This window comes from Melanotaenia boesemani, chromosome 1 (genome assembly GCF_017639745.1).
Source record: "Melanotaenia boesemani isolate fMelBoe1 chromosome 1, fMelBoe1.pri, whole genome shotgun sequence".
In the NCBI taxonomy this organism is placed as follows: Eukaryota; Metazoa; Chordata; class Actinopteri; order Atheriniformes; family Melanotaeniidae; genus Melanotaenia; species Melanotaenia boesemani.
The window spans coordinates 38,222,214-38,246,804 of NC_055682.1; the positions used below are offsets into that span (position 1 = coordinate 38,222,214).

The 24,591-nt window shown below is 38.1% G+C and overlaps 1 protein-coding gene across 3 annotated transcripts in view; it reads right to left on the reverse strand.

The window, feature by feature from the left end:
* dpy19l3 (dpy-19 like C-mannosyltransferase 3) overlaps nt 1-13,387 on the reverse strand; it is a 66,185-nt gene extending 52,798 nt beyond the window's left edge. Inside the window, exons 1-3 of one of the 3 annotated variants that reach the window (XM_041973424.1) lie at nt 13,224-13,387; nt 12,566-12,692; nt 9,441-9,568 (exon numbers count right to left, since the gene is read on the reverse strand). In XM_041973424.1, coding sequence (XP_041829358.1) covers nt 9,441-9,568; nt 12,566-12,683 — 246 coding nt within the window. In that variant the 5' untranslated portion in view covers nt 12,684-12,692; nt 13,224-13,387. Of the gene's footprint in view, nt 1-9,440; nt 9,569-12,565; nt 12,718-13,223 lie in introns of all 3 variants that reach the window. The other 2 variants (XM_041973585.1, XM_041973497.1) reach the window with 2 other exon arrangements.
* Nucleotides 13,388-24,591: the final 11,204 nt, after the last annotated feature.

Below are 24,591 nucleotides of genomic sequence, written 5' to 3' on the forward strand. Positions count from 1 at the left end.
CTGGAGCAGCCAGAGGGAGGGAGAGGAAAAAAAAGAAGTTGACTACTGGTGACCTCCTGTCTATAAAAACACACGTGCGTACAGGAAAAGAATAAGATGAGATGGGGGTGGGGAGCACTGAGAGAACATGTTGGAACATCATTCGGAAAACGTGGGGAACATTTGTTAGAGATTTTGCAGGGCACTGGGGCCGACACGGACGTGACCTCACACCTGATGAATTTAAGAGGACAGACTGAGCCAGCTGCTTCAACAGCAGTGATAATGAGCGTTGTCGGACATTACCTCAACAACACGGTGGGGAGAAGAATGTGAGATTATCAGAAGCATGCCCCTCTCTGTTAAAACGTCAGCTTTCACTCAGACAGACGATGCACCAAAAGCTTCACAGCTGCTTCGGGCACCAGCAGCCACAGAGTGCCAACACCATTTACAAATGACTTTCCAACACTTTTCACCATCTTTTCCATTGTGTTTGACACTTTCCAGGCTGTGTGTGTCTGACAGGAAGAGGAAGAGAAAAAGTGAGAAACAGTGGATCTCTGTGGACAGGAAATTAAATTCATCCCAACTGGCAGAGGAAGCAACAGCAAGCAGTTCGAGGTAAGGCCAAAGCCTGCAACCTCAACACACCATGTTCTTTGCCTTGTAAAAAATCCAACTTTTTTTTTCTTTTTGTTCTTTCCTAAATGGATAATGTGGCATTTACTGAGCATGTGCACCATAAAGCCAGTTACATACTCCACAAGAAGAGAACTTTTTTCTTGTCCTCGAGGCCATGAGAACAAAATGAATCATTTTGTTCTGGCAGACATGGTAGAGGACATCTTCTGGCTTGTTCTCAACACATCAGCCCAGCAGAAATTTCCTGTCGTAGGGCTATTGTGTCAAACATTTGAGGTGGGCGTGGTTAACGTGGAAAAGCGTGAAGCAGAAAGTTGTCACTTCCACATTTCTGATGATGCAAGGCTGAACGGATAGTTTTAGTTTACAGCTGATCGAGGTGGTATGAAAATAAATACAACACATGGTAAATAAAGACACAGAGATCGCTGTGTGCACAACCCCGCCCTGCCACAGACAGTTTCTAGTTAAATGTAAAATCACCGGGGTAATTGTTTACTCCACATAAAACAGAGACATCCCCCCACAGTAATCCCCCTCGTCGCGGACGAAGCTTCTCGTGGAGTATGAACTGACCAAACCAAAACAAAATTCTCGAAGCCATGAGGTATATGACACAGGCCCAACCCCTCTGGGCACCCACCAGCTGTCTGTTACAAACTGAAAGAAAAAGTAGATAGATTTCATAATGCTGAACCACTCGTTGAAGAAACATACTGTTCAGGAACGAGCCAGCTCTGACAACTGATTCTTTGTAGTGAACAAGAAGAGTCAACTCCTGCTGAATCAGAAGTGATATAATGTTAAAGACAACCTACTACAATTTTACATTACATCGTCCCTCTGGGATAAAGTGCTTTTCATTAATACTTTGGCCTTTATTTATTTGATTTGTTTGCTGTGTTTCTATATTCAGTTGTTTATGATTAAAATAGGAAATGGTAACCTTTTTTTAAATGAATAAAAAATATGGCTTTTATGAAAAACACTAAATAAATGTTGTTTACCAACATACCAATCATTTATAAATATAATATTATAATTCATTTTTAAGGGAGATGGTGGATGAAAATACGAGTTCTGATTCAGTTACATAAATAATGTCCAATAAATTCCTTACATTCCTAAATCAGCAACAGCTGTACTTTTCTAATAAAAAGACCCAGTAAAATCATGTTGTTTTTTGTGGGTCTGATCCCAGTTTGGTCCCAGTTTAATGTCATTATGGCAAAGTCACAGTTTGTGGAAACTGTTCAGTTCTTCTGAACACATTCAGTGGAGCCAATCTGATGGAGTTAACATTATTTTAGTAGTAAGCTAGTATCCAGCTAACGTTTACACTGGTGTTACTCTAAGCTCGATGCTAACATTGATGCTAACATTAGCTTTCATTACAGTAACTAGCCTCTCCAGGTGTGTTTTAATGTGAATGTGGTGGATCCGGAGTCCTGGAATTTAATACTACATACGTTGCAGTTTCCTGCTCTAACATTTATCTCTTATTAAGTTCTTTACACCCAAAAGTTACAGCAGTGCTGTAGAAGCAGACGTGTGCACTGTTGCTGCCACAGCTTTGACTGATCGTGTGTTTCTGTGACATCATGTCAGTGTTACGTCTGTGGAAATGACAGCAGACAACACAGACAGGAAATCATACAGAGAAAAGATCAGAAAAAAAAACACTAAAAACAAAAGATTGTTCATAAGTCTCAAATCACAAGTCCGAGTCGAGTCTGAAGTCACTGGAAATTACTTCAGAGTTGCCTGAGTGTCCGAGTCGAATCGCCTAAAGTGTGAGTCAAGTCATTGTTGATTCGCCTAAAATGTGACTTGAGTCAGAGTCCACTTCATTGATTTACATTTTGATGCAGTATTCTAATCACCGAATAAACTTTCCCTTCTGGACTCTGACTCGAGTCATAGTCAAATCGCCTAAAGTGTGACTCGAGTCATAGTCAAATCGCCTAAAGTGTGACTCGAGTCATAGTCAAATCGCCTAAAGTGTGACTCGAGTCATAGTCCAGAAAGGAAAGTTTATTCGGTGATTTGGATACCGCATCAAAATGTAAATCAATATGAAGTGAAGCATCGCTGCCAAGGTTGTTGCTTGTGATTCATCAGACTGCTTTTTGATTAAGCTCTAATTTCATGGCTTAATAAAAAATAACTAAATAAAAACACAGTTCCCACCAAACTGTGAAAGTCCAACTTTTAAGCAGTGAAATCTAAACTCCACTGTGCTGAGCCTTCAGCCTCTTAAATATCCATTTGCATATGCATTAGTTTAATAAGCTTAAAGTAAATTAACTATTTTAATGAATTGCTTATTTTAATTTTGACAATCAACGTCTAATTTAAAATAACTGAATAGGTAAACATGGAGAGCCAAGACAAAAGTGTCATCAATGTTAATAAAAAAGTAAAAGGAAGTGGGATTTTCCCCTTTTTCAAGCTGAAACTCTTAGCACGACTGAACTTGAAAATAGTTTTTTTCCTCACTGAGGCGCCCCCTAACGACGGCTAATTCAGCATCCATCTTTATCCTGTCTCTTCTCTGAGCTCTCTCCAGTCAGCAAAAGTCAGCGCCGTTGACTCGTCTTTTCTCTCGCTCTTTCCCTTTGTCTTTCTTTTCCTCTCTTCTTTCAATAATGTCCTCACACATTTCTTTGATATAATAGCAAGCCCCTGTTCATTGTAGAAAACTTTCACCCTAAGCCCAATTCCAAGATTTTTTTTAATAGAAATTCTTTAATTTGAGTTTATCTATTCAATAATTTAAAAAGCTCTCTGGCATTCATTGTTTTTATGTGTTAATTGATGTTTTATAGTTTAACCTATGCTAGGCCATTGAATGATAGTAACTAATAAATAAAATAACACAGGCATCAGATCTGTACTCGGTATCTGCAGATACCTAAACCCCAGGCATCAGTTTCAGTACCGGACAGGAAAAAAAACAGAATTGGAACATTTCTAAATTTAAGGTACTTGTAATAAAAATATTAAATAAATAAATAAATAAATAAATAAATAAAAGGAATTTTTAAAAGTAATCTCAGTTATGTGTCAATGGAATATATCTTGCTTAATTATCAGATTGTGGTTTCTGGGAAGAAAGAATCATTTTCATAATTACCTACACTGGAATAACATTAGCAAACTATGCAGCAAGTGACTAACTTTCATGCTTTAGTTAACTGCCTGACATCTACAAACTGTCCCAGTAACAGAAGCAAAATTACACACAGAAAACTGGCCTCATTTACATTTTTTCCCATAGAAAAATCTGCTTATCTCAGCTCAAACCAATTTGTTCCTGGAACTCGAGAGGAGGGTAAAATTACATCATATTTGACAGCTACCCCTTCTACCACCACAAAGACTCTAATGTTCAGCTGTACTCAACCTGTGAGGTTGATTCAGCAGGCTTTAAAATCAGTCCTGAGAAGCGATGGAAAACCCATCATCCCAGTTTGATGATGACCTGTTTATGACATGTTTGCAGGTCATTTCAGCAGAAACTGAATAAGTAGATGTGTAAGTTATCTAAAAGCTATGTTGTCTCTCGAGATAAGCAGTAATGTGTTTGGAATTTTTTAGCTAAATGTCTAAAGCAGGATAGACTTTCCATCCATAAATGAATGAATCTTGCAGACGCCGTCAGATTCTTGGATAACCTCCTTATAAAATGTCCGGCCATCTTTGCTGCTTTATAAAAAAGCTTATAAAAGATGAAAGCTTCCATGTGTTTTTACTGTCAACAGATCTGTTTACTAACAAAAACTCAGAGGACATACTTGTGTTCAATTGTTGGTGACACAGAGGAGGTGCTTCATGCTGAACAATGATACTGCAGATAACCACTGAACATAGGCTTTGTCATTGGACTGTGACATGATTTTTTATCATAAATCTCTCGGTATGTTCCAGTTGTAAACATCTAAAAGCCTGGGAAACAGCAGGCTCCATAATGTGACCATTTTTGAATAATTTTATTTCTTTAAGCAGTTTCTGAAGAAAGGAGAAGGAAGGCCAATTAGAAATGTGCCCCCCAGCTTGTTGTTTATTATCTATGATCCTCATTTACATCAACTCATTTAGCTCCATACTGTGATCATGTGAAACACCAGGAAAGAAAAAAGAGAGAGAACAGAGTTCCACCATGTGGATCTCGCTCGTCCTCTTTTACCATCAACTATGAAAAGGAAACATTATTCAGACCCTAACGGACCACTCAGCAACAATACAACAAATCATTATGTGATCTAGAAACATAAACAACATGAGGCGTAAACTAGACGGAGACAAATACTCTCAGAGATGCCGTGTGTTTTTCAGCAATGTCTCAAACATATGTTCAAACTGATCAGCACAAAAGCCACAAATCAACACGCATGTTTTTTCTAGACTGTTTCACTGATGCGTGTATGGAAATAATAAAGAAGCCGATTCATTCCGGAGGAAATAATTAAGACTGAAAAAGATTAATCTACCAGAGGTAAATGTTTTAAAAATGTACTTTTGAACTTACGGGTCAACTGAAAAATATCTCCAAACTACGAAGACTTTGGTCTAAAACAGAGCTAGAGATGTTTTCCTTTGATCCTATTGAGACTATTGTAACAGCATGTTTTTCTTGTTTTAACACGGAGCTTCACCGTCTTCAGATCCTTCAGAAGGCTGCTGCCTGGCTTTTAACTAACACAAGAACCAGACATCATGTAACTTCTGCCTTGGTCTCTCTGCACCGGCTGCTTTTAACATCATAAAGTTTTAGTTCTCACATTTACAGCCCCAGCGTATATTGCTGATCTCTTAGAAATACACACCCCTTCTCGAGCCTGAGGTCAGCTGGTCAAAGACAGCCTGTGGTTCCACAAAGCCCATTTCAAGTGTGGAGGGGACCGGGCTTTTAAAGCTGTGGCCACCCGATTGTGGATCGCTTTGCTGGTGTCTCTATGCTGCATTGATGCTGTTAAGATAAAAAGCAGCTAAAGATCCCTTTACAGGCTTTTAATTAGATCAGGGCTTGGTCTGACGTTCTTATATCGTTTTGGTCTATGTTAAATTTTATGTTCGCTCTTATCTCCATTCTGTCTCATCTCATGTGTTCTTATGTACGTTTGTGTCGTTGCCTTTATTCTTTGCTCTCATGTTTGAAAACTGTAAAGCGCTTTTTTTGGCTTTTGACCTGTGAAAAGTGCTATGTAAATAAACTTTACTAACTTAACTAACTACATCTCTTTAAAGTAACACTATGTAACTTTCCAAGCTAAACCAGGGGCGGGAATCTTTAGGCACATTATGATTTGATTCAATTATGTTTCAAACGGCCGCGATGTGATTATAAAACGATTATTGTTGCACCTTTTTTTCCCTGTGTGACAACTTTATTCCTACTAACATGGTTTCTCATTTTTCTCATGACAAACAACGAAGAAGAAAACTGGTTCATCTATTGGTTAATGCAGGACATCTGTTTCCACCAAATCAGAACAAAGCATGGCACTGCATCAGATCCTAGCGGTCTTGGATTAACCATATTTCTACCGCAACTTTTACTGAGTTCTTCCCAGTCTGACCGCGAGCCGTTTCTCCCGGCCAGAGCCGGCTATCGTCTGATACGTGCGTTTGTTTTGGTTGTGTTTACCCACAATGCCCTTTGTGTTGTAGTCCACTTCCTGTATTTTGTTCACTTGAAGCGAACAAAGACCTACATTTGTAGGTGGACCAGAGTTCATATTCATACCTCCCCAAACAAACTGGGGTTTCTGGGTAAACAAGGGCACCCATGAAAGCCAACGTAGTTCCACATGCTAGCTTTAAATGCAGAGGGAGCCGGTCGGATGTTGCGCTCAGCATCTGGACCTTCACGTGGTACGGCAACTTGTTGGAGCAACACATTGTTGTGCTCCTCAACATTGTGTTAATAATTCACAGTTTTGAAGGCACAGTGACATTGTTAATGCACATTTCTGGAGCCATCGTTGCCCAACAAGTCCTGAGGCTGAGAAACCATACTTCACAACTTTCAATGGGTAGAGACAGCTACACATTTTAAACAGTACCCAGTTTTTTACAACAGTACAAGAGATATGAAAACAGTCAAAATCAGACTAACTTTTATCTGTGGAGAGATCTCAGAGAAGAGACAGGATGAAGATAGATGCTGAGTTAGCCGTTGTTAGGGGGCGCCTCACTAAATTTATCCTTTAGCATTTTACTGTTTGTGTAAAACGTGTAATTATTTCCAGAGCATACACCAAGTAACTGTTCATTTACTCAGTTAAGTTGGATAAAATGAGAGTGTGCTGCATGGATTTCAGTGGTTCTCCTGAATCTTTCAGCAGGCCGTATCAGAGCTGCTGGTAGGCAAAATAAGCCCTGACACAGAAATAAAAACTGACTTATAAAGACGGTTCAAAATGTTGCCTGCAGTCACTTCAAGAATCATTTAATCCCAGCTGCTATACGATCCTTTCCCAGTGCTAATGTAGACACCCCTTTTAATTCATGCATTCGTTGCATTTTAGCTAAATATGCCAAAATAAGCACTTCACCGTATCCACATGTAAAAATACCAGTGGAACACAGATGCACATTACACACCTTTCTTTAGGAATTTAAACTCAAGAAAATCTCGTGAGTTTATTTTTTCAAACCTTTTCCTGTTTAAACCTGGAAGCTGAACATCATAAATCAGCTTTTTATCAACCTTTTCAGACTATTACTTTTTTAAATTTAATAAATATGTTTTTTTCTATAAGTTTGAACCACAAAGAGGCAAAATGATGCGTTTCTTTTACAAGATGTTTGCAGCAACACAAAAGCTGTCTCCTGTAGACCTTATTTACATAACAGGTCTGAACAGTTGAAACTCTCACAACAATGAGATGATCAAAGTTTTTCTTAACAAATCTAAAATCTATAAAACAGGTTAAACTCTTCTCACTGAGCTGCAAAGGCTTTTTGTCTTAGCTCGTTTACAGACGACAGGAGAAGCTTCATGAGATTAAAGCAGCAGAAATGCAAAAATTGGTTTCAAGACATAATGTCTCCCTATTTTATTTCTCCACTGACTTAACTGGATTCCACCAGTAAAACTTTATCTCATATTTCTCTCAGACTGATGAACAAAGCCACATCCCACATGCTACATGTAAACAGTAAGTAAACAGTCTGAAGCATGTAAACACACATTTCATCAGATCCCTTTCTTTTAGCATTCATGGTTAGAATCTGTAATCAGAATTATTTTAATTGGATTGAAGAAATATTCGCCAGCATAAACACACTTGTTGCTTCTGCAATCAGACTTGCTCCTGCAGCTGTGGGTGTTAACAACAGCATTAATAATGCTCCTGTTCTGAAAACTATCCTGACAACTACGGCATCTTGTGGTTTCCCAACATCTTAGTGGTAAGTGACTGGAAAAGACAGAAAGCCTCTATAACTATAGTTCTCACACTGTGTTTGGCAGCAACAGCCTAGTGGTTACAGAGGTGGACTTACTGGGATTTAACTGGTTTAACTGGGATGGGTTAAAATGCAGACAAGGAATTACTCAGATTAATAAAGATGGGATTAATAAAGTATAATAAAATTAAAAAAATATATTACTTTTCAATCATGTTGTTGGCTTTTAATTCTTGTGTTGCTCTTGCATATTTGGTATGGATTTAGGGTTGTGCAATAATAATTTATTTATCTACTGGTGCTGTATACTGTTCAATGCTATTTATTGTTGCCATGTGTCTATAGTGCAGCCCCTTTGCACTATTGCCCACAACAAATTTCCTCCAGCGGACAATAAAGTATATCTTATCTTATCTTATCTTATCTTATCTTATCTTATCTTATCAGTGGTGGTATTTAAGCTCTCTCTACTGGTGCGCTAAATAATTTTTCAATATCAACTCATTTCCAGATTACACAGAGCACAAACAGTAAATTATGGATGAACAGTTTTTATTCCATCAGATAAAAACCAGATTTTTTTTGATCTGAACATTCCTGTCAAGCTGACAGCAGCTTTTATTTCTTGTGCTGTGAAAATCTCACATGATCCGATCATGCAGGAGTGACCTCGGATCGAGGTTAATGTGTCGGCCTTTACACTCCGTCTAATCTTTAAATCGTGAGACTCTGTGATAAAGCCTTTTCTTCACTTGCTGTGTTAAAAACTAAAAAGAAGGAGGAATGGAGAGAAAACCCAACATCTAGCGATCCAGGTATCGCAGGGCTGTGAGACAGAAGTCAAAGCATCCTTCTCATCAGGATCATTGGTAACCAGTTCTCTGCTTATTAGCTAGCTAGCTCGTCCACTTTAGCATTTTACTTAAATAACCAAAAGCTGTTGTTGAACGGTTAAAGGCTAAATTTTACATATCCATTTGGCCGTCAAATGCCTTAACAACTTTAATTATTAAGCACTTTAAAACAGCCGCAGCTGAAACACAATGCTGCTCATAAAAACTACAAGAAACTGTAAAAACATAAAACAGGTGACGTGGAACTACAGTAACGCTTGTTGATGTTAACAGACTAAGAGAAGAGGAGTTACGGTGATGCTGAAAGTAATTGACTAATTTGGGAAATGTTGCGATATGTAATGTTATTTACTCTTTTCAGGGCAAAGTTGTGACCAGAAAATAAAAATTATTCAACCATACTTTCTGTGCTACTCAAACTGTCCCGTGTGGACAGACAGAACGGGAGGACGACATGCAGCTAAGGAGTCGAACGGTTGAACCACTCTGCGACCAGGTGACACCGACAACACGGAGGAAAAACACATGTAGGGTTAAGACCTTTACCTTGATGTTGGAGAACCACAAGTCGTTCTCATGTAGCGTAGCAACGTAGATGCAGCACAGCAAGCCCAGACCGACAGAAACAGACCAGCCCACCGATGTCCAGATTATAGCCCTCCATGACCAATCACCTGTAAGGACATTGGTATGTCATTTAGCTGATGTGATACTTAAAACACACACCACATGGCATCATTTGCTTCGATGTATAATAATATCATGATGGCTGAATTCCATTTAGCTGCTTTGAATTCAGGATCATAGCGTTGTGTTTCCTGCAAACTGGAAGTAGCCGTCCAGCAATATCAGAAATAAAACTCCAAATTTCCAGAGTGGAGGGTGGGAAGAAAAGGCAGCCTTCAAAGAAGTTTCATTTGAATACAGGGATGACAGCACACGTTTTCAGGCTGTCTCTTCGGAAAGAGCTGAACTCGGACGCTCGTGTGAAACGTGATAAAAATATGTGGGCAAAGGCTAACAAAAAAAAAGAAAGAAAAAGTGAAAACAGGCTTTGGCTTCTGTCTTTTCTGCTTTCTTTTTGAAGCAGGTGGACAAGGTTTTCTCTCGCTGTGATCAAAGATACTTGCAACTTTAAGGCTTAATGATTGTATATTGTTACTGTTTTAATGATATTGTGTTTTTTCCTGATAGGAAAAGTCAAATAATGTCTTGTCTATTGTGACAAAAACAACAACTGTTCTTTATTAGTGCCTCTGGTATAAGGTCTTCCTCTTAATTAGAAGTAAAATGTTACTGTCAGGATGATGCCATAAGCCAGGATTATCTAATTCTAGTCCTTGAAGGCCACGTTCCTGCAGGCTTTAGATGCGTTCCTGCTCCAACACACCTGATTCAAATGAAAAGGATCAACCCAACAGTTTGTTTTCACACCACACCCACAGGACAGAGGCCCTCAGAAACCAGAGCTGGAGATCCCTGACATAAGCCATGCCCCTGACTCAGCATTAAAGATCAAGTATCGATGCTTCAATATCTGCCAGCCAAAATATGGGATTAAATATGTTTTTAAATATTGAAATATCACTGTGCTGATAAAAAAAAAAGTCCAATTTGTTTTCACTTCACTACAGTAGCCTATTAGAGGTCATGATGATGATGAAGATGATGATGATGCTAGTGTTAGTGATGACATTGTTTTATATTTTACTGGGTTAATGCAGGTTCTGGAGCGCCATGTTCTTTCAGTGTAACAAATTTAATTAATTTTAAATTCAATTGTCTATTTTATTATTAAAGGTCCCATATTATGCAAAATTCACTTTTTAATGGTTTTGGAACAGTCATACTGGTCCCCCCGCATGTGTAGGAGACCCGTATGTGTGAAACTCTTTCAGGCGCTCTCTCTCCCCCCTGCTCCACCTCTAGGGAAGTAAACGCTGAAGTGAGCGAGTTTGAAAGCGTGTACGTTAAGACGTCATAAGGGACAATAACCACTCCCCACAGAGCGATGGACCCGCCTACCGGCTCTCAAAGCCCGCCCTCTAAAAATCACCTAGCGCCCAGTGTTTATCCTTTTCAGCAACCCTCGTTAGCGGACATGGCTAAGCGACAGAAGCACTGTTCTGTTTGTGGCTGCATAAATGAACACGAAAACGTTTTTTTACTTCCATCCACTGAACCCACGAGGACTGAGTGGATTAATTTTATTTTTGGAGGAAATGTACCCGGAAAACTTACAAAGGTTTTGCATGTCTGTGGCCAGCATTTCAAAGAGGACTGTTTCCACAACATGGGGGCATGGAAAGCAGGCTTCGCCGACCGTTTGAAGCTGAAGCCAGGTTCAATACCAACTGCCCGTGACACAGCTGGCAGGTAAGAGCTGGCAGTTATTTTATCGTTTCGGCCTTATTAGTCTGATAGCTTGAAAATATATTAGCACTGTTGTAAATGTAGCCAAGTCACTGTTTCTACTGTTTGTATCCGGTGCCATTGTGCATCAGATTGGTGAGCGTAGCTAGCTGTGTTCTCCGTGCGTTTCGGTTTGGGTCGGGAATGAGGGCTTCAGGAATGGGTTCCGGTGTTCCGGCGTTTGTTTATCCTTCACTACGCTGTAATCAGCGTCTAGTAACCGCTAAGGCCTAACCTGTCAATCACCTCATGACGGGCGATGCGATGGGCGGAGCCAACAGCTGAGCTGCTCCACCAGGGTTCCGCCCACCATAAACGGCACATTTCTGAAGCTGCTAAAAAGAGGGAGGTGAAGAGAAGCCGCTGCACTCAAACTGAGGGTCGATTTGTCCATACCATGGCGGAAATATTTAATTTAGATATTAATGAATGGTCTCAGATTGGGAATAAAGTGTATAATATGGGACCTTTAAAACAATATTTTGATGATACCCTTATTTAATCTATTTTTTTAGTTTAGAAGCATTTCTTTAAAATATTTATGCTCACATGTTTTAGTCATATTTCATTTTGCACTTATAACAAATATATTAATGGAAAAAAATCAAGTGATTTTTCCATAAGGAGCAACCATCACAGCACTCTGAAGATAAGTCTGTTTATTAATAAATAAAACATTTAAGAACCCTTCGCATCAGTCATCATGGTACTTTTCAACATGACATAAAGTCTGGTTGTGTACAGAGAGCCTTAGCCCTCCTCTCTCTCTATGATTGTTAGAGACAGAAAAAGTTGATTGGTTTTACTAGTGGGCATGTAAAATGTGACAAATGTTTTGTATCAGTAAAAACGCCTTGTATTTCTGACTCGTGGTTTGACTTGTATTGTCTGACTTGTAAAATGTATTGTATTTTCTGATTAGCAGACACAAGTTACAAAACTCGTGTCCCTATCCTAGCTGCAGGAAATAACAGGACATTAAGTTGTTTAAATCTTAAACTGAGAAGTAAAGACATTATTTCATTTCATTGCTTGTGAGATGCTCCTGCACAGTAGGTTAGTGATAACTGAACAACCCGCTGCATCTTTAGCAGGTTAGCGTCAGACTTATAACTGACCCTGATTTGTGATCTATTTCTGGGCAAGGTGTTGGTGTCAGCCATGTTTTTTTAACTTCTGGTCAGAGGTTGCTTAAAATGCAGCCACTAAGGCAACCCATAAATAATGAGATCCACTGGGTGGCAGGGTGGCTCACTCACCCTGTAAGATCTTCTCTGGATGGTGATGGGTGCAACAGTTGGACTGCTGGGACTGAACTTCAGCCGCCAGGGATGCCTCCTTCCCCTTGCTGCCCTTTCTCTGACGCAGGGTGGTCATGCTGAAAAGCTGCTACCGAACAGCGAGAACGTGTCTGAGAATCCACGCAGATATGATTTAAAGATTAATGAACATCTCTGTGACCTGAGCCAAAGCAAACAACGCTGCGCACAGTTGTTTGTAGCCTCTGGTTCAGGCTCAGCACTGATAAATGGGATGGACAGGCCTGTTTGCAGCGGGATTTCCTGGTCACGTTGCTGTTGCACCGTCAAACATTAAAATCCGCCTATCGTCACCAGATTACAGGAAAATCACATTAATTCTACCATATTTAAACCGGATGATATGCTTCGCAGAACATGAAAGCATATGTCCCTTTGCATGAAAAAATAAAGAAATAACATCAGGGATACAAGAGGTTATGCGATTAGTGAGAAACAGTAGAATAAGGCAGGTCTGGACGCACTAATGCTGCCTCATTTGAATGAATGTGAATTTTACATAAAAGCGCGCTCCCGTTATGGACGCGAGACTTTCTGCCCGTTTCACAGCAACAAAGACGAGAACGGTTTGAGCCAAGGGTACATTTATGAGCCTCACCCTCCTCTAGGCTACAGCAGCGATGGGTAGGACGGTCCGACAGCTCTCCTCTACCTCTATCTCCCTCTCTCTGTCTCCCTAACTCCCTCGCTCGTTTATTTTTCTCTCCTGTTCAGATCCATCATCGGGTCAGCTTCTGCCGCACTGAGTTTAACTGAGGAACGAGACCGGAAGTAGCAAGGGATATCCTTCAGAGTAAAAGCGTTAATGTGTTAAAACTGTAGGGTTCTAAACAACAGAAACATGAAGGAAGGAACACGTTTTTGAACAAACATGTCTGTATTTATGCCTTCCAATCGCATTTGAAAGGGTTTCTTTAATATATATAATTAATTGGCACTCATGTAGTTTCAGACAGCGACAACTTTTATATCTTTGAGTTGCAGCCATAGACATGCAGTATATAATATACCTATACATGTCTATGGTTGCAGCTACTTGAAGAAGCCTCTGGTTAAACATGCCTTATCCCACTGATTTTGGGGGGAACCGAGATCATTAGATCAGGTCCTGTTAAAAAAAAAAACTGCAATACTTAGACTTGCCAGTGACGTACTGAAATATTTTATACAGTATATAGATTAATTAAAACACAATTTTTTTGTTTGAGAAATGCATATGAAAATCTGTAAAAATCTATTTGTAATAGATTTATTATACATAATACATGTACTGTTTATACTGTGTTAAACTTCCAACGTGGTGACATAAATAACAACCAACCAAACTCCTTTTCATGAGCCAGGATAGCAAGCATACTTGCTATTTTATTCACTTTACACACACACACAAAGTGGGTTACAGTGGCAGCGTTGAATTGGAGTGAAACAAATACTCTTACTGGATTTCTATCTTGACTCAACAGTTGAACAACTGGTAAGTATAAATGTCTATTTTAACAGGATAAAGATCATACTAGTAGCAGTGAAGCATGTGGTGAAAATTTGAATCCCTCATTACACCCAAGCAAACTTTTGTGTTGTTGGATTTTAATTTCTAGCATATTTAATATTTTCCCCATCCATTTTAAAGATAACGGATGCAGTTTTTAATATTAGGTAAAAGATCTTTAGACACTAAAATATAATCTATCCTAGAGAAGCTTTTAAGCATACTAGAGCAGCCAGAAAATTCTTTCTTAGTTGGGTTCAGATGCCTCAACACTTCTACTAAATTGAGTTCTTTAATAAATTCCAATGGCTTTCCTTGATCTTGAATGACTGTCATTATAACAGTATAGTTCTCTCAGATCATGCAGCAATGTCAATGACATATGTGGAACCAAAATTTGTACGTAAACATATGCAGTGGAAACTCTGAATTAAATGGATGCAAGATAAAGAATTTTTTAAGTATCTGGACGAACAAAGTAATCTATATTTTGAAGTTAATACATTTCAAACTACAGCTAAAATTACATGGGAAGTTTTTAAGGTTTTTATTAGAAAACAAATAATAAGTTTCACAAGTAGAAAATCTGCACAAGTTCAAGAACATCTTAGAAATTTAGAATCTAAAATAAAAGCACTACAGACTAAAATCTTACAGGGGAAACAAAAGGATAACGAAATATCAAAACAACTGCTGATGCTTAGATCAGCAGTTGTTTTGATATTTTGTTTATTTTAGGGAGAAAAGCCAAGTAGAGTCCTAGCGTGGCAAGTTATACAACAAGAAAGTGAAAGAGCAATCTCAGTAATTGAAGATGCAAATGGGGAAAAGATTATAGATCCAATGGAGATTAATACAACATTTAAAAACTTTTACAAAGATTTATACACATCAGAACATACAGACGATAGCGATGCCTTCTCCAACTTCCTAGATAAATTGGTCTTTCCCCAAATATCTGAAGACAGTAAAAGAAAACTAGATAAATAAGTATAGAGGAAATAACAGAAGCTATTGGAGCACTGAAAGATGATAAAGCTGCCTGGCCTGATGGTCTCCCTATTGACTTATATAAATATTTTTAAGATAAAATGGTAAGGCCCTTGTATGACATGTATTTGGAATCATATTTAAGTGACTCTCTCCCAGATACAATGAGAAAGGCCCAAATTATTTTACTTCCAAAACCAGGAAAATTAAATACTAAATATGAAAATCTGCAACCTATAAGTCGGATAAATACAGATACAAAAATAATTTGTAAAATTCTTGTCAAAAGATTAGAAGATATACTACCCAATCCAGTGGAGGGAAGATCAAAATGGATTTATTAAGAGAAGACAAAGGTTTCATATAGACGTTATTGCTCGATATGGGTTTGGAAAGAATTTTAATAAATGGATTAAATTACTACATCAGAATCCAATAGCTGAGGTGTTAACAAATGAAATTGTGCCTGAGCCATTTAAAATTGCAAGAGGATGTCCTCAAGGATCACCACTATCACCATTGTTGTTCATTTTAGCTATTGAGCCTTTGGCCATAGCAGTTAGGTCGAGCAGACAAATATAAGGTGGTAGTGGGGATCATAAAATAGCTCTCTTCGCAGATGATGTAATTTTGTTTATAAAACAATTTAAATCCACAATATCAGCAATAATGGAGTTAACTGAAACATTTGGGATTATTTCTGGATATATACATCAAAATCTTGATTAATGATACTTAATGACAATGAAAGAAAAAATTCAAGTCTTCAATGGGATTTTAAAATCTCAGATGACTTTACGTACTTGGGCATAAAGACAACATAAAATTTTGAAAAGATAATTTCAATAAATTATGAAACGGCAATAGATTTAGAATATAAGAATATTGAGAGATGGATGTCCTTACCTATTTCCCTTATAGGGAGGATTAACACTTTGAAGATGAATGTATTGCCTAAATTTATTTATTTCAAAATATTCCATTAGCACCTGCAGATATGTTTAGATGACTATTCTTTTTAGAAGATTTCTATGGAATAGAAGAAGTCCTGGAGTCTGCTTATCTTTGTTGTACTTACTATTTGATGCAGGGGGCTTAAAATACCCAAATTTCAATGATATTACTTGGCATCACAGTTAAGAACAATAATGTACTATTTCTTGGTAGGAAATAAACCAGCGTGGACCAGTATGGAAACGGACATCAATAAAATACTATTGCATTTATATATGTATTCGGCTGAGTATAAATATTTAAGGAAACATACTCATTATCCTGTGGTTCTTAATATGATAAATGTTTGGTATAAAGTAATAAAATATATTAAATTTAAACAGGCAATATCACGGTATACTCCAATATGGGGCAATAAATTTTTCTTACCGGGTAAGTTGGATGGAGGGTTTAAAATATGGGTGGATAAAGGAATAGTCAAAATAGAAGACCTTTACAAGAATAACACTTTAATGACGTTTGAGGAATTAACCTTAAAGTATGACATTTAAAGCATTTCTTTAAATTCCTGCAGGGTATGCGATTTTATATATCGCAATGGTAAACAGACAACTTAACTTCCTGAACTTTCATCTCTTGAGAAAATGGTAGTAAAAGATCCTAAAAACAAGGGCTTGATTCCATGCTGGTACAGTTAGTTAGAACAAGGCGCTGGTGAAACTTCAAAAAACAGACTTCAAATATGGTGCAGAGATTTAAATTAAATAATTACTAAAGAGGAATGGAAATCAATATGTGATTATATATCATATATACTGTATATACCAATAAATTTGGAATTGAGACCACAACAAAGCAAACTAGTAGACTTGGCAATAATACAGGCAAAAAGAGCGATAGCTAATAACTGGAAAAATGTTGATCCCAGGAAGGTGGTTTAGAATGTTAAAAATCTCATTATTTTGTTTTGGGTTGCAGATGGATCGGATAGATAACATTGCAGAATATAATGGTCTAATGGTCCAAAGTCCTGTTTAAATGTATTACTTGTATTTTTTATTTTATTTTATTTTTATTTTTTTGAATGGTGGTATTTAACATCTAAGGTAATGAAGTTATGTATTTGTATACTTATTTGATTAATTTTCTTAATTATTCTAATGTTGTTTACCTTTTTGCTGTTTATGTTTATGTATGTTTACGTATGTGTGTGTGTATTTATATATTTATAAGCACCATGACACAGTTTAATCCCATTAACAGCAAAGATCTGGGCGACATCTTATGTTAACTGAACTTCTCCTCTTGCTGCTTGGACATCCTGCCTACAGGTTTCTTCAAAAAGGTCTCAAAGACTCTGGAGCCAGATCTGTTACAGATTGTGAACTTGTCCTTAATTTCTGGCGTCTTCCCAGAACTTTTAAAAACAGCTGTAATCAAACCTCTGCTAAAAAGGGACAACCTAGACAAGACACAAATGAGCAACTACAGGCCAATCTCAAATCTTCCTTTTCTAAGTAAGATAATTGAAAAAGCCATTTTTCATCAGCTAAATTACTTTTTAACACAAAACAACTGCTACGATGTCTTCCACTCAGGTTTTAGACAGCACTACAGCATTGAGACTGCTCTGACCAAAGTCATTAATGGCATATGTTTAAATACATATGATGGAAAAATGTCAGTCTTATTCTTACTGGACCTCAGTGCTGCATTTGATACAGTTGACCACAATATACTACTTAAACGACTGGAGAACTGGGTGGGCCTCTCTGGCACTGCGCTACACTGGTTTAAATCTTATTTGGAGAACAGAAAGTACTTTGTGTCAATAGGTAACTTTACATCTGAGCAGACATAAATTACATGTGGAGTTCCCCAAGGTTCCATCCTGGGGCCTTTTCTGTTTAACATTTACATGCTCCCACTGGCACAAGTCACGAGGAAAAACAAAATTAGTTACCATAGCTACGCAGATGACACACAGATATATATTACAATGTCACCAGGAGACCGAGGCCCCGTACAGGCTCTTGGTAAATGCACTGAGAAGATTAATGACTGGATGTGTCTGAACTTTCTTCAGTTAAACAAAAACAAAACTGAGGTGATTGTCTTTGGTGCGAAAGAGAAACGATTAAAGGTCACCACAGAGCTTCAGTCTATACACCTAAAAACCACCAACCAGGCCAGAAATCTGGGTGTACTGATGGACTCAGACCTTAACTTTGAAAAACACATTAAGGGAATTACAAAATCAGCCTACTATCACCTTAAGAACATATCAAAGGTAAAAGATCTGATGTCTCAGCAGGACCTGGAAAAACTAGTCCAGCTTTCATCTTTAGTCGGCTTGATTATTGTAACAGTGTTTTTACAGGTCTACCTAAAAAATTAATTAGACACCTGCAGCTGATTCAGAACTCTGCTGCTTGAGTTCTCACTAAGACCAAGAAAGTGGACCACATCAGTCCAGCTCTGAGGTCTTTACAGTGGCTGCCTGGTCATCAGAGAATAGATTTTAAAGTTCTGCTGCTGGTCTATAAAGCTCTGAATGGTTTAGGACCAAAATACATCAGTGACCTCTTGACCTAGTATGAACCTACCAGAACCCTCAGGTCATCTGGTTCCAGTTTCTTATCAGTTCCCAGAGTCAGAACCAGACATGGAGAAGCTGAATTCAGCTTCTATGCTCCACATGTCTGGAACAAACTCCCAGAAAGCCTCAGATCAGCTGAAACACTCAGTTTATTTAAATCTAGGTTAAAGACCCACCTGTTCTCTGCTGCATTTCACTAGTTTTTATTTAGAAGTCAAAATCTACATCTGGTTCTGGAATCATGTTTTAATATTGTCTTTAACTTTATTTCTTGCATTTTATCTGTTTTATTTTAGCATATTCCTTCTGCTTTTATTTCATTACTTGCATTTCTTTTAATGTTTATTTATTTATTTATTTTTTAATGCACTTGTCTGTACCATGCTGTAATGATTTATGTAAAGAACTTTGGATTGTCTTTAACATGAAATGTGCTAGACAAATAAATTTGCCTTTGCCTTTATATATATATATATATATATATATATATATATATATATATGAGTATGTATGTATATGTATAACTACTTGAAAAGAAAGGGGGGGGGGGGGCAATCAAATGTTATGGTTTGTATAAATGTAGTCATGAATGAAAAATAATAAGAATATGGGGGAAAAAAGATAAGGGATGCAAAATATTGCATTTTTCATGTTCTTAATTTTTTGTGTGTAATTCTATTTGTAGGCTGTTGTAAACAATGTGGTCCAAATTACTCCCCATTTGTGGCCTACGCACAAAAATGTGCACATTGAAACCCATTTACAATGTTATTTTTTATCGCGCTTGAATATAAAGTATAAAACGTGCATTTTCTCAATTCTCCTCTTCATTTGAGGTGAATGGCTTTCTGTTTGTGCTCAGAGGAATTCCTTTCCTGATGACGTTACTTTCACAAGATATGCCACGTAAGAAAAATTCCCACTTTATCTGTCAAGGAGAGCTTGCCCTTTATCCTCTGTCCTCTGCTCCCCACACAAGCTACTCAGCTTTAGGTTTTGTGAGTGTGAGGATGTGAACAAGGGAACATATGCATTTGAATTTGTATCTTTGCATGTGCAATTGTCTACAGTATGCACATTGCATTACCATGTCATCAATGTGTATGAGCACAGGTAGCTTTCAAATGGAGCGTTTTCCATATTTTCCATTTCATGTGTAATTTTTATCTGAACGTTCAAAGCACCACCACATTTTAATTATAAAATACATAAAACCCACATCTACCCGCAGTCACCTGCACTGCTTTGAAATAATCAAAACATAGGACTTTTTTGAGCACATGAAGGTTACAGTAGCAATGAAAACCAAAAATGGTCCAGTCTTTGTTTATACTGCTGTGTCTTCAGCACAGTATATAAAAGTATTTTCTCATTTACTTTCTGACACCATCTAAAAACATTACACTGTAGCAAAGGCCCTAGAAAACATAATGGAGTTCAATCCAAAAAATGGTGAGCACGGCGGTGACACGTCAGATACGACCTCCAAGAGTGATACTGACTCTGGTGTTGATGTTGAGGACCTGGGGGCCAACTCACTGTCCACCAGCTCCAGCAACTCTACTTACAAAAGTTAAGAAACCACAGAACTGTACCTGTCTTGGTCACCCACAAATTCTGTGGCTCTCAATTGAAATCGCCCTGGCACGGGAATAACGACTGGAGCCACTCGCTATGCTGTGGCTCAAGTTGAAAAGCTGGTTGACAGCTTCAGCTTATTTTTCACAATGGAGCTGACCAGTCTGATCATCAAATATTATCAAAAATACAAACCTGCTTTGTAAAGAAACTTAAGAACATTTGCTGGATATCTGCTGTTATTACAGCTAGGCCTGAGCAGTACTCCAAGCAAAATGATATTCAAATCATGATCTGAGAGCAAGATGTTGTTAAGAGACATGCCACCTTCATGTGACTCTAGTCAAATACTACACATGTTTGACCTGGCATATGGGGGTGGTGCACTCCAAAGATTGGTAAGTACCAACGTGTTTTGCGCTGTGAGAGTGACAGTGATTGTCACTTTACAATCGCTGCATTTCATTTCCATCTGACTTTCCCTGGCAACATGAGCAACTGAGCAACACCTAAAGCATCATTTATGTTCCTTTAATAACTTTTTGCATTTTGATATTGGCTTCATTTTAAAGGCTCTGCATTTTTCAAACGAATGGATTTGTTGTGGACAGTACTTAGAATGGAAAATAGACCTCGTTTTGTTCTTGGTATCTTGAGCTAGCTACTTACAGGAGACAACCATTTGGGGTTGATCTCCTGTGTCATGTGAAGATAACTGAGACCTGGTAAGCATCCATCTTCGTTAGCTGAGAGCAGCTCCCCGAGCAGTTCTCTTAATGTTCTCCCTTAAACTGAGATGAGGCAAACTGTCCGAGTGTTGAAAGGCAAGGCAAGTTTATTTGTATTTCATGTACAAGACAATTTAAAGTGTTTCACATAAAATGTTAAAAGCATTACAGATGGTGCAAAGAAAGCATTAAGAAGTAGTAAAAGGCAGAAACAAATAGCAAAAATCACAATAAAATCATAAGTTAAATGAAAATTCAAAGCAGGATAAATTAAAAGTTACCTAGCAGATTTCAAGCATAGGCACATGAGAAAAGAAATATTTACAACCTACATTTGGTGAAAGTTTAATCTCCACCAGCAATTTTTTCCACTTGTTTGCAGCATAACAGCTAAATGCTGCTTTTCCATGTTTAGTCTGGACTCTGGTCTGGACTAGCTGACGTGTCTTTGGATCTAAGAGTTCTGCTAGGTTTATATTCTCTAAACATAACACAGATGGATTCTGGACTTTAAGTCCTGGGACTTCTAAATTATCTTGTAGTCCAGTGTTTCTCAATCCAGATCCTCAGGAACCCCTGTCCTGCATGTCCTGGATTGAGAAACACCATCTTAGTCCTGTGCCCTGTGGTTACTAGTTCCCTGCATGCCAGATATAAAGCAAAGTCTCTCCCTGCGCTCTGCTCAAACTTCCCACCACTTCTGTTCTTCTCATCATTGTCTCTTGGGTGAAAACGCACCGCGGGCCCTAGAAACCCAGAGCACTTCCGTTGTGTCAGTGAACTTGCAGCGTTTTCTTCTTGCAGTTGTTTTTGTTTATGCAGCGTTTGCACCTGTCGGCCGCCGTAGGTTCTACTTACACAAAGTGGTACAAACTGATGTGATGAAGTATAAGAAAAAAAACTATTTCTAGAATATATAATAAACAAATAACTTAATAATAGTGTGTATTGTTATTGTATGTATTCAGCTCTCAAATTATGAAGAAAGAGGATTTACAAATGATTAATTAATTAAAATGAAGGGTGATACAACATGTCTAGCATAAAATTCTAGGTTTGTTTAGATTTAATATGATATGCAATCCAATTTTCTTTAGAGTCCTGCAAAGATTGTTACTGGCTCACCTCAGGAAGTAAGTGAACATCTTTCAGGACCCATTACAGTTTGCTTGTTGTAATGGACTTGGGGTTGAAGACTTGTTTACCTGCTTTAGAGAGCCCACTCTCATCTGGAGGAATCAGGCAGCCCTTTATCACGTTCTTTGATTTCTCAAGTGCTTTTAATGCAGATCAGCTGTTTTGTCATGAGAGAAGCTCCATAAATTCCAGGTGGTTTCCTCCACAAAGCAGGTGGTTGTGGAGCAATACAGATATGCGGCAGTTCAGTTGGACAACAGACTGGACTGGAAGTGCAACACAGAAGCATCTACAGGAAAGAACAGAGCAGGCTCTACTTCCTAAGGAAGCTAAGATCATTCAGAGTCGGCACAAAGATGTTGCATATCTTCAATAAGTCTGCTTTGCAGCAGCTTCAGAGCCAGGGGCCTGCCAGCAGCCATCACGCTCCAGAGCAAGACTTTGACTGTAAATTATTATTCTCTTTAAAAGCCCTACTACAACATCATCTTTTCCCTCAGAGGATTAAATATAAGGATTAGTGGTAATTGAGTTTTTTCCTTCGTTTAAATTGTCTTTATACAACAAATTCGGTCAGTAAAGGCAGCAAATCATTTCCTTTGATTTTTTCTTTTTAAAGTTATTAGTCTAATTATGCTGTTTTGTCCTAAAATAGCTGTTTATTAAATAGCTCTGTTGCAATAGTTCAACATGTTGGGAAATGTGCACATTTACTTTGCAGTGGGGAGTTAAAGAGAACACTGACCTGTTTCCCAGCACATGAAGTTCACCACAACATTCTTATCTAACTGGACATAAAGTTCAGCTCTGCTTGGTTGGCTCGGCTGTTTTTACTCCCTGTTTGCAGTCACATGCTGCCCAAGTTTCACAGCATTTTTACACATTTTGCTAAGGGGTCTTTCCTTCAGCAGCTCTCTGGTCAGCAGATCCAGCTCCGTCTCCGGCTCAGACACTGTTCAGGCTCATCTCCTCATCTGGATATTTGCTGCTTCTCTTCTGATTCTTTCTTTCTTCCTGCACTCCTTCAATTCAGAAACAACCTCTAAACCACATTCCTTGAAACCGTACTCATTACCTTCCAAACCCCTCCTGTTGCCAGCCTGCCAGCTCACCTTGAAGATGATATGATGTGAAGAGCTGATATTAAACTTATTATTGGATATTTTCCCACCGTTATTAGACTTTTCTCCCGCTGCTCCTCTTCCACCATGAAACATCAGTAGAGAGTGGATCTCTTTGAATTGTCTTCAAAGAGATCTGAGAAAAAGTGAAGAACTGTTATTGATGTGGGTCTGAAAACCCAGAGCACACTGTTTAGGATCTTGAAGGATAAAAAATATATATATAAATGTAATTCTAATTAAACTGAAATGTTTCTGATTAATATTTGATCAAATGAAAATTACGTCTGTGTTGTTTCTTTTAACTTCAACCGTATATAGGAATAAAATAGTGTTTTCTTTCTTTTAAGAAACTATCTTGCACATCTTTATATATTTAATGCACATATGATCATATTAATTTATAGATACAGCAAAAACCTTTGATCTTAAAAGCCTTGGTGCATTATGCAAGCTCAAAACTGTTCCAGCAACCAGTTCATCCACGTTATTTTACCACCACGTGTCACTAACATCATTCGCTACTCTCAGAGTGCTGTATTAATGCAGTCATAACATTTGCTTTGGTAAGGAATAACCAGTGCAGAAGTTTGCAACGTTCACTAATAAAAGAGCTGTTTTTTTTTTTTACCACCTGTCCCACCAAATAAACAGTTTACAGATGCAAAACTTAGTTTGCAAAACTTCCTTAGTGAGGCGCCCGACAGCGAATTTGGCATCCATCTTAGATCCTACCTGTCCTCTGAGCTCTCTCTAGATAGTAAAAGTTAGTCCAATGTTGACTCTTGTCTTATCTCTTGCTCGCTCTATTTCTGTTTTTTTCCCTCTGCTAATGCCCCCTTGCATGGCTTTGATGTATCAGCCATGATGAGTCTGATGTGGTGCAGAAGGCTGCTGTAAAGTGATGTGATGCGACAAAAAAAGATAAATAAATAAGATTTAAAAAAGTTGTAAAGAGTGGTTTCTCAGCCTCAGGATGCTGCAGGGCAACAACGGCTCCAGGAATGTACATAATAAATGTCACTGCCATCAAAACAAGACGGAAAGACATACATTTAAGCTAGAAAATGTGTTACTTTTAAAATATCTTACAATAATAAAAATTGCCAACATTTTATTGCTTTTTATGTGTCATGACAAAAGAAAATCCCAAACCTGCATCAGAGTTTTAATGGTCCTGTCCTCGAAGATCGTTGCAGAGAAATCAGACACCCCTTACCCGTTAGTGAGGATATGGATGGAAAATGACTTCATGGCATTAAAAGGAATCTGTCTGAGTGGGACAAAAAAATGTAAGAAGAATAAAATGGAGGAAGAAAGACAGTCAGAGGATAAATGTGAGGCATATGTTTGTGATGTAGGATGAGAGG